General features: G+C 40.2%; 2 protein-coding genes across 3 annotated transcripts in view; one reads left to right on the top strand and one right to left on the bottom strand.

Annotated features, from left to right (window-relative positions):
* UBE2D3 (ubiquitin conjugating enzyme E2 D3) overlaps positions 1-7,327 on the bottom strand; it is a 36,638-nt gene extending 29,311 nt beyond the window's left edge. The window contains exons 1-3 of one of the 2 annotated variants that reach the window (XM_055796315.1): positions 7,040-7,327; positions 5,492-5,657; positions 1,248-1,331 (exon numbers count right to left, since the gene is read on the bottom strand). In XM_055796315.1, the coding sequence (XP_055652290.1) occupies positions 1,270-1,331; positions 5,492-5,657; positions 7,040-7,327 (516 nt within the window). In that variant the 3' untranslated portion in view covers positions 1,248-1,269. Of the gene's footprint in view, positions 1-1,247; positions 1,332-5,491; positions 5,658-7,039 lie in introns of those variants that run through there. The other variant, XM_005238059.4, reaches the window with a different exon arrangement.
* Positions 7,328-7,362: 35 nt separating this feature from the next.
* CISD2 (CDGSH iron sulfur domain 2) lies at positions 7,363-15,914 on the top strand. Its single transcript, XM_055796320.1, has 3 exons — positions 7,363-7,570; positions 14,241-14,452; positions 15,497-15,914. Exons 1-3 carry the CDS (start codon positions 7,468-7,470, stop codon positions 15,584-15,586), a joined length of 405 nt encoding a protein of 134 aa, XP_055652295.1. The 5' UTR covers positions 7,363-7,467; the 3' UTR covers positions 15,587-15,914.
* Positions 15,915-17,723: the final 1,809 nt, after the last annotated feature.

Here is a 17,723-nt window from a genome sequence, read left to right as displayed (position 1 = left end):
CTGTCATATTGTAATTCCAGAAATAGTTTTGATGACTCTAAATAACCAATACTGAATTTAGCCAGTTATTACACTGTTCATCATTATGGTTAGGGGGATGGATCAGGGCAGTATTTCTGACACACACAGTAGTCGTGAAGCATGGTTGTGTTGGCAAGCTGTTGAAAATTTCGCAAATTATAAAGCAAAGGAAACCTAGCTTCTGTACTCCCAACAGCTTTTATTCTTCAAGATAAAGCATACTTTTCAGCCTTTCAAGAAATATTACATAGACCTGTCAGTTTTACAAGCAACTGATGTTATTTTTTTTTATAAAGACAATGAGGGCTGCAATTTTTTTTTTTTTGCTTTGGATAATGGGACATCATCTTAAAAAAAAAAAACACTGAAAAATACTTGCTCGAGGAGTTGGTAGTGTGATCCAAGATACTTATTTTCTCAGTCATAGCGATTTAAATTCAAATTAATAGCGAAAAAGATAATTTCTTAGTCCTTTCTGACTATTTGGTGGCCTATGTTAAATGATTTTATGATCTCTGTTTAGCTCCCATATTAGAAAAACATACACTGCTGCAATTAGGCATGGAAGACTCAGGTACCTGGAGACTAAACAATACACTTACCCTTACATCATTCAGGATATTTGATGCCGTCAAATCATATTGGACAGGCAATTTGAGGGTCTATGTGCAGCATCCATTTCTACCGTACCTGTTTTCTGAATAATTATAACATTTCTGTCCCTGAAGCTGTGAAAATAACTCACAAAAAAGTGTAAAAAAACCTGGATAAAAATATTTTCATTCCTCTTGGGGAAGCAGTTTATAACGTACTCAAGCATATTAATAAATTAACTATAGACACCTATGACAAGACTAATTTTCAATAAAAGACTTTCTGCTCTGCAAAGAAGGGTCACTAGGATCTTTTCATAGTTTCCAAAAGCATTCTTCTAGCATGTTGTTAAAGGTGAATGCCCCTTAATTATCATGTATTTATTTTTCATTTAATTTTTTCCTTTCACAGTCATTAGGCTTACATTTTCTGTAAAGTAAGTTTTGTAAACTTGAGGTGATATTTTTGTATCCTACTTTTTGTGTTGGTTGCTTTCTCTGCTGATTCAAAGGGAAAAAAAATACATTTTTGAAAAAATCAGTTTCACAGACCTTACAGCTTTCTGTACTGAAGTACAGAATTTATATAAAATTCTGGCAATATCTTGAAAAGTAAGTGAGGAAGTAACTTACAAATCTTCTAGATAATAGCCAACTACCTAGATCTGGAGGTGCGCTGTGTTATAGCTGACCTGCAGGCCAGAGGACAGGAACTGCCTGGAAAAAAATAGAAAAGAGAAAGCATCACTAAGGCATAAAAGAGGCTGTATTAATCTTATTTACCTGCTGTAGTACTATTCTGTCATTGCCTTGGAATCAAGATAGCCACTTTTCCCCTGCTTTCATCTCCATCCATTATACATGTATTTGTTGTCTGAAATTGAAGAGGCATAGTGTTTTGTTTTGGGTGGGGTTTTTTTTGGTTGTTTTTTGTTTTTGTTTTTTTCTCCTTCTCTTTATTCTTGTGAGATGACAGAGAAGGAGTATGGGTTACTGTCAATGCCAGACCTGGCTAACTTTGAAAAGGGGAGAAAGGCTCAGAAATTTCCACAGAGCTGTTGCTACACAGCAGCCTAGAAAGGAATGATAAACTGCTGTTTTACTGCAGTGTCAGTGGACATCATGACACAGGAAGAACTTAAGAGCAGAGTGCAGTCATATTGCAGAGATCATGTACTCTGTCCTCAGCAGGGGAAGCTGGTAGTTTTTCCTGTGCTATAATTAGCCACTGCCAACAAATACACATTACGTCACAGGAATTAGTCTTGTGGCATCTCACCTTTGCCTTTCAAAATAAAGGAAGCCTCTTTCAGTGACAGCTATTACTCCAAGGGAGTAAAGCACTAAGGGAAAAAAATTACCTCTAGTTGCCTGGTCAAGGATATAGTCTTCACTGACAGCAAAGATCAATGCAGTTTAAAAGGGAATGGTGAGTGGTCCCCTACTGAAAATACATTGACATCTGTATAGCTTCTGTTCCCTGGAATTGCAGTCATAAGACAGCAGCTTGTAGTGTTTTGATAGTGGCTTTACTTCGTGTCTATTCATTTAGCAGCATGTACTTCCCAGATTGTTGGCTTTGTCCTCTGTAGGTCCTTTAGCGTAGAGAAGGATGTATCTGTTCTCTATCACTGCAGCTTCCTCCCAGGGGACAATCTGGGGATTTTGCAGCCTGGTTTATTACAACAAACCAGGCAGAACCTGCACAAATCAGTAATGTATCTAGTCTTATATGAATGAACATATTAGTGAATCCTAAGGATACTTGTTCTGATCTGAGTAAAACCATTGTGAATTAGCAACTCATTAGAAGCCAATAAAGTTCCAAAACTGTGCAAGTCTGTACATGACCAGCGATCAGTCTGGATCCTCATGAGCAGCACATACCAGATCAGCTATCTAATGGGGACTGAAAGACTGGATGATTCATGTAATGGGTCAAAATTTAAAACTCATTGCAATATTATGTTTACTGTGAACTTGTGCATCATTAGTTTTGCTTGACTGATATTACTTACAATAGTTTCACATCATATAACTTGTTACTTTCTATGTTTTAAATAAAGGCAGTTGAAATCACTAACAGTGTAATAGAGTGGATATTCATAGTTTCATCTTGTGTAATTTCTGCAAATATTATAGTAGCTGCAGAAATCACTGCTATGGACCAGTGCTAACCGTTGCAGTCCCACTCTGGAAACAACATACAATGTAGAAAGCAACTGACTTTCTTTTGGGGATAGCTAGGAAGTTAGCACTGAATACACCTATTCTTTCTTGAGTTGGGCTTTTCTTCAGCTTTGTTTCATATCCAACTCATGGGTAACATTTCCCACTCCCCAGCAGTAGCAGTCAGAAGAAGAAATTAAAATGTTAAACCTGTGGCTGAGAGATCAAATCACAGTATTTTTCTTGCATAAATCAAAACAATGTCTGCTACTCCGTTCACTCACGCACAAAGTTGTCATGTTGGAACTTGATCCAATTCTTAGAAATCTTGGAATTTTTCTTTACATTCCTGTTTTCATTCTTTTCACAAATTAATTTGCTACAATCTGCAGCAATAAACAGCATCCTAAGCCACAGGGAATTTTAAAATTCAACAATAATACAGGCTATTAGTAGGACACTGCAGTTACTTAGGCAATTATAATAGCGCTTGCTTTCAAAACATAATAGTTACCTTGTAAAATTCTTGGACATTAGTTAGATTGGAAAGTAATATCATACTCCTTTAAGCAGTAATTTTATAATAATGAAAATTCTGCTATCACAAAATTACCCTACTGATTCTATTATAAATGTGATTTGTTATCTTAGGTCACTTTTCTCTCAAACACTTTGCCCACCACAGAATAGTAGATATTTTCAATAAACACCAGCAGAAGCCACTTAAGATGCCAGGTCTCTGAGTCAAGTGAAAGCATGACACTCTCAGCTTTCTTCTAAAGGCAATTAATTAAGCCCCTAGATGCAAAACCAAGAAATGAAAACTTAACCTGCATGCAATGCAACTGCAACTTACTTGCAATGTTCATAAGCATAAAATGAGTAAAGTAACCTTACACATATGGTTTTGTGGTTTATGTTTTTCAGCCAGTCTCATTTTTTGAGATCCAATTATTTAATAGTTGGGTGTTGATAGTGCTGCATAACTAACTGGTGGAGACATTGTATTAAATCAATCAGTTTCTACAGCACTTCTGAAGTGTAATGATTTTTCTTGCTTTTGGGGAAGTGGGAGAGAGCTTTGCATACAGCAGGAACAGCAGCTAATCAAACTCCATTGTGAAATGATTTGAATAGAAAGGGAGAGATCTAGCTTCCTCCTAGATAGAGGCTTGTGTCTGCTTATCACAGAAGCCAGCCCTTTGGTGACAGGGCAGTTTTTAGTTGACAATGGTACTTTTGCCTGTTGCAGAGATTATTCCAGGCAGTCAGTATGGAAAATGGCAATGCCCACTCCAAGAAAATGGTTTTAACACCACAATACATTCTGTTGATAGAAAAGCTCGTTACCGTGAAAGAGTGTTCAACAAATTACTATGCTGCTTTGGCTTGTTTTAGAGATGGAAGGACTGTGTCTGCTACCTCAGAACCTTTTATCTTTTATTCTTACTTGGTAAAATAAAATAAATAAATATAATTTATAAATGTTCTTTTCCTTTGCAAATCTTAGGGTTCTAGACAGACTGGCAAGTACTATCTCATTTTACAGCTGAATTAAAGGGACAGGGAAATCAAGGAATTTTGGAAGGTAAAAAGATGAACACAACTAGCTTCTTTTCACCTATGTTCCCTCTGTTGGACCAGGACCAACCAGCTTGTAGATGCTGAAGGCAACTCTTATTTCTACTGTGAGCAGACCAATGCAGCTATATTGTAGTGATATTATGCTTAGCAGAATAAATTCTGCCAAATGTGATCTGCATCAAACTTTTCTACCATTCTCATCAAAGCCTGCGTAGTAAGTAGTAAGTTAATTGGGCTGGTTCTCTTTTGGGCTGTGTTTTGGGAATTCCATGTAAAAGACCTGAGCTAGCACTAACTATGTAGATCTCTTCATGGGGGCTCCATGCTCTATCTTATCTGTAAAGTTCTTGCTAAATAAAAAAATCCCAGTGACAGAGGATACTTACTGCTGAAAGCAATAATCATATTTTGGTATCAGTGACCCAGGTTCTATTCAAGTGTCTATGCTTGGGCTTTTTGTGCTGTTATTTTTATTTCAGCAACTCCTGTATATCCTACCCAATACCAGAGTTTCAGTGGCCAAATTCAACACGAAACACGTAAGCAGAGGCAATCTCTACTTTTTAACAGTTCACAAACTGAAGCTAAATATGCAAGAATGAATTGATGCATATTATGCCCCCTCAAGAAAGCTAGAAAACTTTCCAGATACCCAACAATACTCAGATTTGAGGCAAAGCTGAAAAGGATCCTGATAAAATCCTGAAGAAGCAATCTGCCTGTGGAGTAAGAATGTCCACATAGGGTGTTAAATGTGTGTAATTGAAGGAAGATGTCACAACTGCCTAGTAAACCTCCTGATGTTGACTAGTCTTTAAGTGCTGACCTCATAACGTGGTCCCTGAAGATGGACTACTGTATAAAATGCTGTTCTTTTCTGCAAAACTGAGCAAGCCTGCAGCTTACATTTCTCCCCTTAAGTCAAAGAGGAAGTCTGCAGTCAAGTTGGAGAGTGAACATACATCTCCTGAGCTCCAGTTCGAAGTGGATTTCTATAGACTATATTTTGCCTTCCCTCCAGTCAAGAATCTCAGACAGCCTTCATTTTCTTTACAGTTTTTCCATAATCTATGACTTCAGCCTTTCATATACCGAAACCATTTGTGACTCATGTGAACTGATACCTGTGCAGACAGGCGAGGCGCAGTGAGAATGGCTCCTCTCTGCAACATGTGCAGATTGTCTAACTGTGCCGAGTGGAGCACTGATCAAAGGCAGCACAGTGGGGCTCAGCAGCTTCAATGAAATGTCAGCTGTGCTCCCAGTATCACAGCCAGCGTCCAGAGAAGACTGGAAGAACAGAAGAAAGGGAGGAGGGAAGGACAGAGGCTCTCAACCTCAGTGTGAAGCTGTTTGATTTAGCGCTGGAGGATTTACCTTATTTATCTTCAGCCTTATGTATTCTTCCCTCACGAAGTTTCACAAACAAGGTTACATCATGACATCTGATGTGTAATCTTTACAGAATAATCAAGCATTTTGCTCTTTCATTATCATGTCTAATAGCAGACATTTGCCTACACAAGAAGGAATCATATTAAGACATCAGACGTAGTCATTACAAGGATAAACTTAGGTGAGGTAGGGAACTAAAATACTCTGAGATCACAGGAATATTCTCACTAGCTAAAGATGATGATTCATCAGGAAATGTTAATGCAGGGTAACAGGCAGAAAAGTAATATTCAGGCCAGAAGCACAAACAAGCTGGATTTGTTTGTCTTAAACCTAGATTCCAGTATTTGTTTTTTTGCCTTAGTTCTTTATTGTGATTTTAACTTTTGGTTAAGATTGTCCTAAACTGATCATTCAAGCAAACTAGTGAGAGAGATCTAGTACTGGGTTTGCATATCCTAGTCAATACGAGGCAAACATGACTGCCGAGTAGATTCAGCCAAAGACAGACCAGTGGGTTCATGTGACTCAAGAAACACCTATAATTACTCTTTCATTGCTTTGCCGAACCCTATTAACTTACCGCCAAAATTCTCAATTACCAATTATAGGCTGGCAGAAAAAGCACACATACGATGTGGTTTCCATACAATGAAAGAAGAGAGAGAACTGTACTCCAGTCAAGATCACATAAGGAAGGAGATACGTTTTCTAGACAAATTGCACTGTTTCAGCTCTCCTGAAGATGCTCGTGCTCTATGCTATATACTATTAGCATTCGATAGATTCACTCACAGTAGCAAAGCATCTCAAACCAAATGGCACTGGACTCGTGACCAAGAGACTAATGCACAAGTTTTCAGGTCTAGCTGGATTGTCTAAATTGACCCAGAATGGCTGCATAGTTCCCATTTTTTCACCAGCTATACAGGGGCAATTTTCTATGCCAAAATGACCAGTTTCTTTGACAAAATTAATTAACATGCTCAGAAGTTGAGCTTCTTCGCACATACTATTGCCAAACATGAGGCAGACTGTCCTCTCCTCGTAATATTAAACCTCCCAGCACTAACGTTAGCCCACCTCTGAAGAGTTACGACACCATATGAAAAACTTCATTCACATGAAGAAAAATCTGCAGTCTTTTACTTTAATATTTTTAAAGACCGTCGACATGAAACACAACTTCAACACAGGGTGACGACAAGTAATATACAGCCTGTAAATCATACCCCACCCGTTATTACAGCCCCACTCCCTCACCGCCCTAGCTGTACCTTCGAGGAGGCCTGCGTGAGGCGAAGTGAGGCCCAAGCGAGCGGCCGGACTGCACCACAGACCCGCAGGCCGGGCGCTGCCCCCCTCGCCTCAGGAGAGCGGCTGACCGAGGAGGCGTCTTCCCGGCTGTTAACGGCCGCGGCGCCCGCGCCCACCGGCCCCGGGGCCCGCCGGGCTCCACGCACGCCACCGCCCCCTCCGCGCCGTAGCGGCCGGCAGCGCCCCCACGCGGCGCCCGCAGGCAGCGCGGCCCGAGCGCAGGGAGCGGGCCGTGCCTCTGCGCGCATGCGGCGCCCCGCCCCGCCCCGCCCTGCAGCGCGTGCGCGGCGGGAGCAGCCCGGGGAAGCGCGCGGGTGGCCGCGGCGGGGGCAGTTGGTGGCCGCGGAGCGCTCCCCCCCAGCCCCCGCCCGCCCCGAGGGCCGCCGCCATGGTGCTGGAGAGCCTGGCCCGCATCGTCAAGGTGCAGCTGCCCGCGTACCTCAAGCGTCTGCCGCTGCCCGAGAGCGTCGGCGGCTTCATCCGCCTCACAGGTAGGGGGGGCCGGGGTCCCGTACCCCCTTCCCGCCCTGCCGCCCCTCCGGCGCCGCGGGGGCGTGAGGGGTGCGGCGGGGCCGGCCGGGCCGTTGGCGCCTGCCCGGGCTGCGGCGCAGCCCCCGGGCCCGGCCGTGTCGGGCTGCCGCTGCCACTTCTCGCCGCAGGCACCGCCGGCTTTGTCCCGGCCGGGCCGAACAAGTTACGCGTTACAGACGGGGCGGGCCGCAAACGTTGGATCGCCGTTAAACCGCTTCAGCGGGGAAGTTACCCGACAAGACGTTGAAGATGCTCAGTGAGGTAGATGGTAACGATCAGAGCCAAGTGTAGCCGTAGGGTAAAACGAACCGGGCTCCTCGGCTCGCTTGCTCTGTGCTTAAAACTTCTCTGCGCAAGTACCCGCAAGTCGGCGGCCGTGCACTTGAAGAAAATGGGATTTTAGCTGAAGGCCTAAACCACTGCCTTTTCATCTGCTTGAAGGGTTAGGGAAAGAGTCTGTACTGATTAAAACAAAAATAGAATCTGTTTCTGGGTGCCTCGTCCATACACAAAGTTAGGGTATTTTAGTTATGCTTATTACTTAGTTATATTATAAATAATAGTATATTATTTTAGTTAATAACTTTCATAAGCATTTTCTGGGTGCAGGAGTGAAAGTGCTTTTTCATTAATCATAGCCCTATCAGAGAGCAACCAAGAAAGAAAACTAAATGCTAGCAAATTCTTTAGGTGTTCATTGCATTTCAGTGCTTTGCCAACTGGAACTATCAGAGCTCAGGCTGGGTTGGGATAATACAGGCAGAACCTCAAGCAGTGTCAAATAACAAGATTAGTTTGGTGATAATAAGTAAGAGGAATGCTCTAACAGAAACTCTCTGGAAACAGAAAAAGTCTTAAACAGTGTAGAATCAACCTTATATATTGATCTTGCTGCGTATGACTTTCTGCTGTATATGACTTTAATAGTGCTGGGAAATAATTTAATTTAGAACAGGCACAATTTATTTAAACCCAGGTTTGAGTAGTTCTTTTTCCAGCATGTTTATGCTGCATGTAAACTTAAAGCCCCATTGTCTTTCCCATGACATGGAAACCTGTTTTAAAGGAACTGTTCTTTTCCCACAACTACTGTCTTATCTCAAAATGCTGTTAATGATATTTGCCAAATAGACAAATTCAGCTGCTAAAAAGTTGGGAGGAAGGGGATGCAATAAGCTACAGAACAGCGCAGCTTCTCATATTCCTAGCATTTGGCAGTTTCCTACTTTGTCCTTTTAACCGCAAGCTGTACTTAAAATTTGTTAGTTTAGTAATAGAGAGTTTAGTCTCTTCTTGCTTCACCTGTCCAAACACACATTTCTGTAACAGGATTATTTGTGCAGTCTCTGTATTTATTCATGCTACATAGCAGTGTATATGCTACACATATATGTATATACTATGTACATAATATAATTTATTCTGAAAGCCCTGGTCAGAACTTTCTTTTTTTAATAGCATGATCAGTGTGGGAGAACTGGTTTGCTGTCACATTATTTGCCCCATTGACAGGTACATCCTTGAATTTGGAGGGAGGGCAAGAAGCCTTAAGAGAAACCTTAAGTGGAGACCAAACGTGAAATGTCAGTCCCAAAAATATTAAACAAAGGTAGAAGGAGGAACTGAGTCAGATACTGCTTTTGACGCCTGGTAGGATTTAATTACGTACCTGAAAAAATCCACTGCCTCTGTTTCTTGGTGATTTCTTTCACTGTCTTGTGCCAAACACTCTAAAAAGGGGAAAGAGGTATAATTAAAAATACATAGCTATAAAAGCAACATTGTTACGCTTTTCTTTTTTTCAGCAGTCAGCTAGACTAGACTAATACCTGCTGTCATGCTTATATATCTTCCTCTTAGGGTGAATATGAATGAAAACAAAGGAAAAACCAGCAAAACTCTACAAGGTGCTTAAAGTTATGGCATAGGGTAAATGCAACATGGTGAGGCTTTTCAAAAGGAAATCCTAAGACGCCACATCCTAGGCACCTAAATTAAAAAATTATCTTCTCTTAGTGCTTAAAAATTACTGAAAGTCATTTAAACCTCATTGCTCATTGAAGAGTCTTGTACTTACCCTCAACTCAGGACTGCTCAGAACTGCTGCCAGTCAAAAGTTTAATCTGAGAAAACCAAATTGTTTCAGCCAGTGCCACCTCTTCTGCGTTGTTGTGGTGGTCTTCGTCTGTCCTGTCCTAAAGTCATAAGCCTCTAAGAGCAGGGGATTCCCAATTCTGGTAGTGACTTTGCAGCAGCAAATTATAGGATCGTATCTATTGAATTACCATTGCTGAAAGACAATGGTTAGACAATAGAGAAGATTAGATTAATATTCTCTTTTGTGTTTACTGCTACTACAAATGACAAAGGAGCATATTCTTTGGCAAATGACATACCAAAAGTGTCAAACATTTTTCTTTGCATTTTTTTGGAAAGTGGAAAATAATACTGATCTTGAAACATTAACGTGCGTTAGTATTTGTCCTTCGGTGGCATCTACTGAACTTAGGGGATCGGTACTATAAAACACTTGCTAGCATAAACCTTGTTTGCAAAGGCAGGCCAGAACCCAAATCTGGAACAGCGCAGTACTTTGCTTGTTAGCTTTTTTTATTGCTTTTATAAACCTTCCAGGCAGATGCAACTTCAGCTCCTGTAGTACATTAGCTGTAGAAACAACAGACCTTTTGTATAGGATATTGTATAGTGTACTGACCAAAAAATGTTGACACACCTGTTGTCTGTTGTGTCCTCACCAAATCACGATGGAGAACTGCTTGCTTGGAGAGAGGAAGACCATTAACACCCAGTAAAAAACTCCTGAATGTAAAAGCAATGAGGGAGGAAGGGAAGAATGTTTGACCTTGGATTTGAAAGTGGATATCTAAATTGTTGCACTGCTGCTGCTCGGAAGCCTCTTTCAGTTTCTTGTCATAGCTGCTTTACCCTTCCCTTCCCAAGTCTACTGAAATGAACAGTGTTGTCTCATGCCAGCATTGCTTTTTATCCTGGTACATGTCATTCAAACAGCATAGACACTCACCTCAAAATACCATGTGGTCAGAACTTCAAGGTTTATGTAAGAATCTAGGTGCAGGCTTATTTCTATAAAAATGACACGGTCCTGTGTGGGCTCTCTTACAGTTGGCATACATGTTAAAAGGGACTTGAATGTAACAAGTTGCTGGGCAGGAAGAGTACAGATTTGTGGATCATTAGTTACAGTACTGAGGGAAAGAAGGGTGATACCACAGTAACAACAGTCTTTAGAACCCATTTGAACCATGAATTTGACATCTGCAGAGTGGCTTGCTAACCTATGCATAGCTTCGGCTTGAAATTTATTTAAAGTGTGCTGTGTTGCTGAAAGGACTGTCACCTGTCTACCTTCATAAGCTAATAGACATATTAAAGTGGTGTGTTGGAGTCCTTTGTGTTTAGTTTGTGTAGTAATGAGAACACCCTTAAGAGATCCAAGCAAACAACAGAAGACAGCATAGAACTGCTTATTAGTTCTGAAGAGAATGCAGTTGAGCAAGACGTTTGAATTTGCTTGAAGAATTTCATCAGTTTAGAGAATATTCAATCACAGTTCCAATCTTCATTTTGACAGGTAGCTAAGACTTGTTAAAATTTTGGCTTGCAGTTTAGCTGTTAATATAAGAAGCTGCTTTTGGGTCTGCATAGGGTGATTTCCACAGAAAATAGCTAAAACATAAAGTGAAAGATATCAAAGGAGTAATTGGTGAAAGACAAACAGGGACCAACCACTTGCTTGGATTTGACTCTCAGTGGCTGGCCAGTCCCCTTCTGTTCAGTGTATGTGTTTCTTATTTTTCGGACTTGTTACTGTTGGACTAAGGGTTAAAACAACTTCTCCTTGAAAATGTAACTGTGGCCTGTGGTCCATGGCCTCCGCTTCTTGGAGTTTTCTGGGCATTTCTGTTTCATTGATGTTCCTGATACTTTCCAGGACTTATCTTTGGGATTGGTCTCTGTCTAACACAAGTCAAGTTTGAAGACTAACCTCTTCGATACTCTACTCTCCATTTCTGGCTCCAAAGACTGCCGCTTCCCATGCAGCAGAACTGATAGAGAATCTCCAGAATCAATGTAATTGCTGAATTTTGAGTTATCAGCTGTGAAAATAGTATTGTGAATTGCCTTACATCTGCTTCAGAAAGGTATGAATGGCTTCAAAAACACAGAGCAGCTTACAGTTGTAGGAAGATACTGCATTAGTTTGGGTGAAGCTTTTCTTGCGTTCCTGCCCACCCAGTCCAAAGATCCATGACTTTTTTAATTTGTGACAGTATCTTGTCTCTCATGACCTAGAACATGGCCATGTTGATTTTTCAGTCTCAAAGTCTGAGCTTCTGGCAGTCTTTTGGCAATAACAAGTCAGTTTATGATTCGTGTACACATTGGTGTCATTGCGGGAGCTTTCCAGAGGCTCCCAGATGAGAAGTATGTAAAGGAATCATTGGCTAGTGAGGGCAGAACTTTTCATCAGCAGTTAGCATGATAAAAATATTTTAAAATAACCATCATAAATAATATCCTTGTACTTCCTATTCCTGTTTGTTTCTAATTTACTTTCTCAAAGGATACAGCTATCATGTTCCTGTTATAACCTGGTGGGCTTATCCAAACGTGTCTCCCATTGTGAGGTTGTATCAGGGAGTTTCAAGCTGTATTAAGATGCCACTTGCTGTTTAGTTGCCTGTCTCTTTTAACAACATTTAATTCTGATGTGAGCCATTTCCTTTTTGTATGTCAATATTATCCCAGCTGTGTTCATTACACACTTGATAGGCTCCCAGCTTCTGGTTGTGGTGCACCTATTGGAATGTCTGTTCTGTCTTGGAGTTGAGTAGCGTTGTAGAGATCCACCTCTTTGCCACAGTTAGATACTAAATTTAGAATTTTTGTTTCACTAACCAAATATTTTTCCTCTCTGACATTCCAAGTCAGTCCTTCATGTAAGGTCAGAAAGTACGTTTGGATTCTTGTTGATGGAACAGTAATGATAGAAAAGACAAACAGGCCCCACTGTCTAGGAAACTCAGTATTTTGTGTAACCGAAAACATTTAAGTATCTCAGTGTTAATTGTTATTATTTAGGGCTTACAGCTTGCTGGAGGGACTGAGAAAAGAGCAACAGAGATTAGTCTACTGTAGTGACTCCTAGCAAATTCTGTCAGTTGTGCACTGGGACTGCTGCAAGTGCAGGTGTGGAAAGACTGCTGAAAGTTCTTGCAGTGCCTTTAGTTGTGGTGTATTCCCAGATAAATGCAGTAAGTGTGGCTTTCACGACAAAGCCTATATAAAGCTCAAAGAACATAAAACTAGTCCCAGAAAGTATTACATGGTGTACTTCAAGAAAATTCAAATTATTAAGAAAAAGCCACTGTGTTCTAACTGGAAAAGTATTAACACAAACACATGCTCTATTATTACAAATAAAATCAAGCTATACAGAATAATGTAACTTCTCAGAGGTACAACCTACCTAGCACCCTTAGTCTGCTCTTGCATTTCCTTTCTTGTATGTCTTAATCTTAAAAAACCCTACACCTGTAGAACAGAATTTTGCTATGTTCTGATCCTAAATAATTTAAAAGAGGGACTTGATTACATCGTCTTGTCTTACAAAATGCTTGTGCAGCTGTTTGTTCTTCAGATCATTGCACTTCTGTTTCTCATTTTACAATGTTTTTAAACTCTTCCATTTCTGTATGAGGGTTGGATCTAATGTATTCTCTAAAAATTTAGAAAAATGCTCTCTCCTTTATTGCACCATGGTACTTGATTACACTGGAGTATTGTCAGCATGTTTTGCTGGGAAAGTGGATCCATCTTCAATATCTATAGATCTTAATGCCAGGTGCTGATGAATTTCTTAAAAAGTCCAGTAAGTTTTCTTTCAGCAACATATCTAGAAAATCTATCATACTTGAATCTCTTACCTGTACTTAAATGTTCCTCAGCTTGGTAAAAAGCAGTTTTCTGTGGCTTGACATACCTTATCTCAGGACTTTTGTCTTTCTCTGTGTGTTGTAGAAACTGGTTGCAGATCTCTGAGCAGAGTGCTCTGAAAAATAAACAAGATTGGTGAAGGTTTTGCTAGTGCTTGAAAATTAAAAAGAAGCTAAAAAAACTGAAATAAGCAGTTAAAAATTGAATTATAAACCATACTGAATAGTTCTTCATATACAGAATGTTAAGATACTGGTATTGAATATACTAACTGCATGTAATCATGCTCAGTTTACTAGTACAGTGCTGGTTTACCTTGGGTGAGCAAAACCCTGTAATTTTAGGGTTCCTCATTTAAGTATGTCTTTTATTCGTTTTGGATTTATTTCTTTTCCATTGAGTCATCTTCTAGAGTGTCAAAATTAAAGTTCATTTAAATCTTGGGAGTCAAATTTTTATCTTTGCTACAGTAAAGCACAGGTTTTAATCTGGCTCTTCTAAGACTTACCCATGGAGTCTTGTTTGCCCTCAAGGGTCTTGCTGACTGAGCAACTTCATTCCCTACCCTAAGCCCAAGTCATCTGAGAGTAGTTGATGCTGCACCGTACTGTAGTGGTGTCAAGAGGCAATTTAAATTCCACCTGTATTTAGTTTCAGAATGGCTGCGGTTGTTGCCTTTCCTGGGTGTGCTGGCCCTGCTTGGTTACCTCGCTGTTCGTCCGTTCCTCCCCAAGAAGAAACAGCAAAAGGATAGCTTGATTAACCTCAAGATCCAGAAGGAAAATCCAAAAGTAGTGAATGAAATAAACATTGAAGATCTGTGCCTCACTAAAGCTTATTGCAGATGTTGGCGTTCTAAGACGGTAAGACACCTCGTGCTACTGCAGGATTAGAGATTAAAACTTGCATATTTTTATCGGTGCTTCAGTGGTGAATTGTGACATGTTGACCTGTTGCTTTTCTCTGGAGGTGAAATGTGTTCTTGGTTTTTGAAAATGGCGTGTTCTTTTTTTTTTTCTTCTTCTCCACTGTAAACCTGTCTACGTGCAGAATGAAACTGTAGAAACTTGTAAGAAACACAGTAGGGTTTTTCTAGAAACACAGAGTGACCATTTGTGAGTAGATTAAAACCAAGCAAGCCTTGTTTAGTATTTGTAAATACATTGCAACTAATTAAAGGTAACTACTCTATTTTGCAAAAATAATGCTTAGAAAGTTGCTCATATTAGAATGAAAGTAAGGCTGAACCTGTGTTGGTGAGGGAGAGCATATCCTCATCTGGTCCAGAGCAGCCAGTAAATGACTGGTTTGGATAGTCCATATCCTCCAAATCAACTAGATGTATATGAGTGTTTTTCATCTACCCTCAATTTCTTTTGAATGTCCAGACTACGCTCTGTTTTTACTTCTCTGGACTGAATGCTTTCCTGTTTTTAACAAAAAAACCCTGACCTGGACCTAAGACACCCTCTCAACTACTCTCACTTCAGACTAGTAATTTCAGCAAAGTATTTCATCTTTCCTTAAAACAGTACTTCCTGGTTGCAAGTGATTAAATCTATGAAGAGCACTTTTATTAGTTCTGCAATAAACCTTAAACCATTTGTGGTTGTGCTGGCTCCTTTGGTTGCTGTTCTTTCATGGAAAAGGCTTTGGCACTAACCTTGTGTCTAAGAACAGCTATTTTGGGACCTCACAGACTTAGTTACCTGTTAGCAGTGGTTTTTTTTTTCTTTAGTAATGTGTCTTGTATCTGATAAGAGACAAGGAGTTTGACGGTGAAACGGTACATAGCAGGAGGAACTTGCAATGTTATCAAAGTGCTCTTGGCATAGGAGGAAATATAAAAACCACCATGCAGTTGCTGTACAGAGATTTACTAATTCCTTGTGTACGTTTTCTTCCAGTTCCCTGTCTGTGATGGCTCCCACAACAAGCACAATGAATTAACAGGAGATAATGTAGGTCCACTAATACTCAAGAAGAAAGAAGTATAGCAGATGCTTAATCCACTAGATCATGACTGATAAAATGTCTTTTTATACTGCTGTAGTTGCAAGGGACAGCATTTTATTGTGATTGGTATGATTTAGTCTAATGATTGATGTAGATTTCTTTTTGGAATAAACTGCATTTAGACAGTGTTAAATCTGTCACTGTTTCGATACTTCATTCTGAGAAGAATTATGTTTGCTTTGTAAAACTGTAACTATCTGTGTAAATAAGTACTTTATTTCAACCGTAAAATGACTTCCTACAATTCAGCCTTTCTTGTATGAACATGCAATTATAAAAATGTCACTATTTCCAAGTGACAGAAGCACACCTTTCTGTTGATTTTTTTTTCTTTTCAGGAAAAAAATTTAAGTGCATTTAAGTGGGAAGAAAGCAGATAATAAGTTAATCCTTTGTGAATATACCTACATGTACCACTGTGGGCAGGCAGCATAGTGTTGTTGAGCTATGCTAGGTGCAGGTCTGGCCTGTGCAGTGCCTCCGGGGGCAGTCTGTTAGTCTCATGCAAAAGCAGCCCAGCTCAGAGGAGCCCCATACAGCTGGGTAGTCTCATACAGCCTCCTAGGTGGAGTGCTGTGGTTCCAGGCCGTATAAACTGTTGAGCTCGTCAGCCACTAACACCCCTTTATTTCAGGCCCCTCTGTTGATCGTTCGTGAGCTTTTGTAAGGAAATACATATTTGCTTCTTGCAAGCTGATTTGCACTGTAGCTGCTACCTTTTGTGGCAGGGACTTTTATGGGAAGAATTGGTTAAATGACAAGAACCAAGGAAGCAGAGCTGAGCTGTATTCTTGGGCAAGTCAGAACTTTGCTGTGGGGTGGCTTAATTGCAGATGCAGGTAAATAATTGCTACTTATCTAACTGCTAGGCTTCTAATTAATTCTTCTAAAGTGCTTTATTCTCCAATGAAAGACTGTATCCATCAGTTTAAAAATAAAAATTTGATCCAGGCTATAATTTTAAACAATTGTACTGAGGCAGATTTCAGCGCTCCTTGACGGCATTTCATTTGACCCATTGTTAGGCAGGTGGGAAGCCCCGGAGCGGTGGGTGTGCCATTGCCTGAGCTGGTCACCACAGTGCTGAAACCGAAAGCAAGTCAGAAAGTAGTTCTATAACGCCTCTCACAGCAGCAGAACTAAGGTAGATCATTCCTCCTGTGTTTTTAACAGGTGTAGTTCTAGGCACCTGAACCTTGTGCCTTGCAGCAAAAGATGGCAGATTAGGATGTGATTGTGTGTTAAATGCCTGCTTTTATAAAGCACGAAATAGAACCATGGTACAATCTTTAAATGCTTTGTGGTGGTCTTACCTTACTGGATGAGCAAACCATGTTATATTAGGATATAATATTTATAATAGAGAATCTGTAATGTTAGTAAGTGTCTTATACTCAGTCTTTACTTACAGATGTGGTATATTGAACACCAAGCCCCAATTCTTGGGTTTGGTGAAGGAATTACTATGTGAAAAGCACAAGCCTGTCTTTGGATATTTTTTCTTTCCCCCTGGCTTTAAAACCACAGCCTACTGTAGCAGGCTGTTATTATATACAAATCTGTATGCGCTTCCAGCTTTTATCAGGATACTTCTGCATGTTAAGTAGTTTGTTTTCCTCCAAAGTCTGAGAAGGTAAACTGTGCACATCAATCCCATTCTCACTTCTGTTGCTCTACTCAGACAAATCCTGTTAAAGTAATACAGCAAAATTAGTTCTGTTTCTCTCACAAAGCTCTAAAAGGAGAAAGAGTGTAAGGTTGAACCTCTTGACTCCATCTCTAGCACAGCTTAATTATGTAATTTTTTTTTCTTCCTGCTTGTTGTTAGATGAGATTGCTGCTCAACTGTGGCCATGGAACAAGCAGGGGTGTTCTTTTGGTTTTGCTTATGTCTGTAGGGGAGCAGAACACATTTGTAGTTGCAGTTGTAGCACTCAGTCATGATTTCTTTGTAGAAAAAGGACATTTTAGTAATTTCCACGAGATAATAAAATTAAGATCACGAGCATGATAAATTACCATTTCCTTGCATTTCAGAATCTGTCAAGGTAATACTGTCTCTCACGGCTACATATTTTTCTATAGAAAATCTCAAAGAATTTACTAATCTGTTCAAAT

Source organism: Falco peregrinus, chromosome 2 (genome assembly GCF_023634155.1).
Source record: "Falco peregrinus isolate bFalPer1 chromosome 2, bFalPer1.pri, whole genome shotgun sequence".
Taxonomy (NCBI): Eukaryota; Metazoa; Chordata; class Aves; order Falconiformes; family Falconidae; genus Falco; species Falco peregrinus.
The sequence above is the reverse complement of the archived record's forward strand: the minus strand, read 5'-3'. Positions and strand labels throughout refer to the sequence as shown.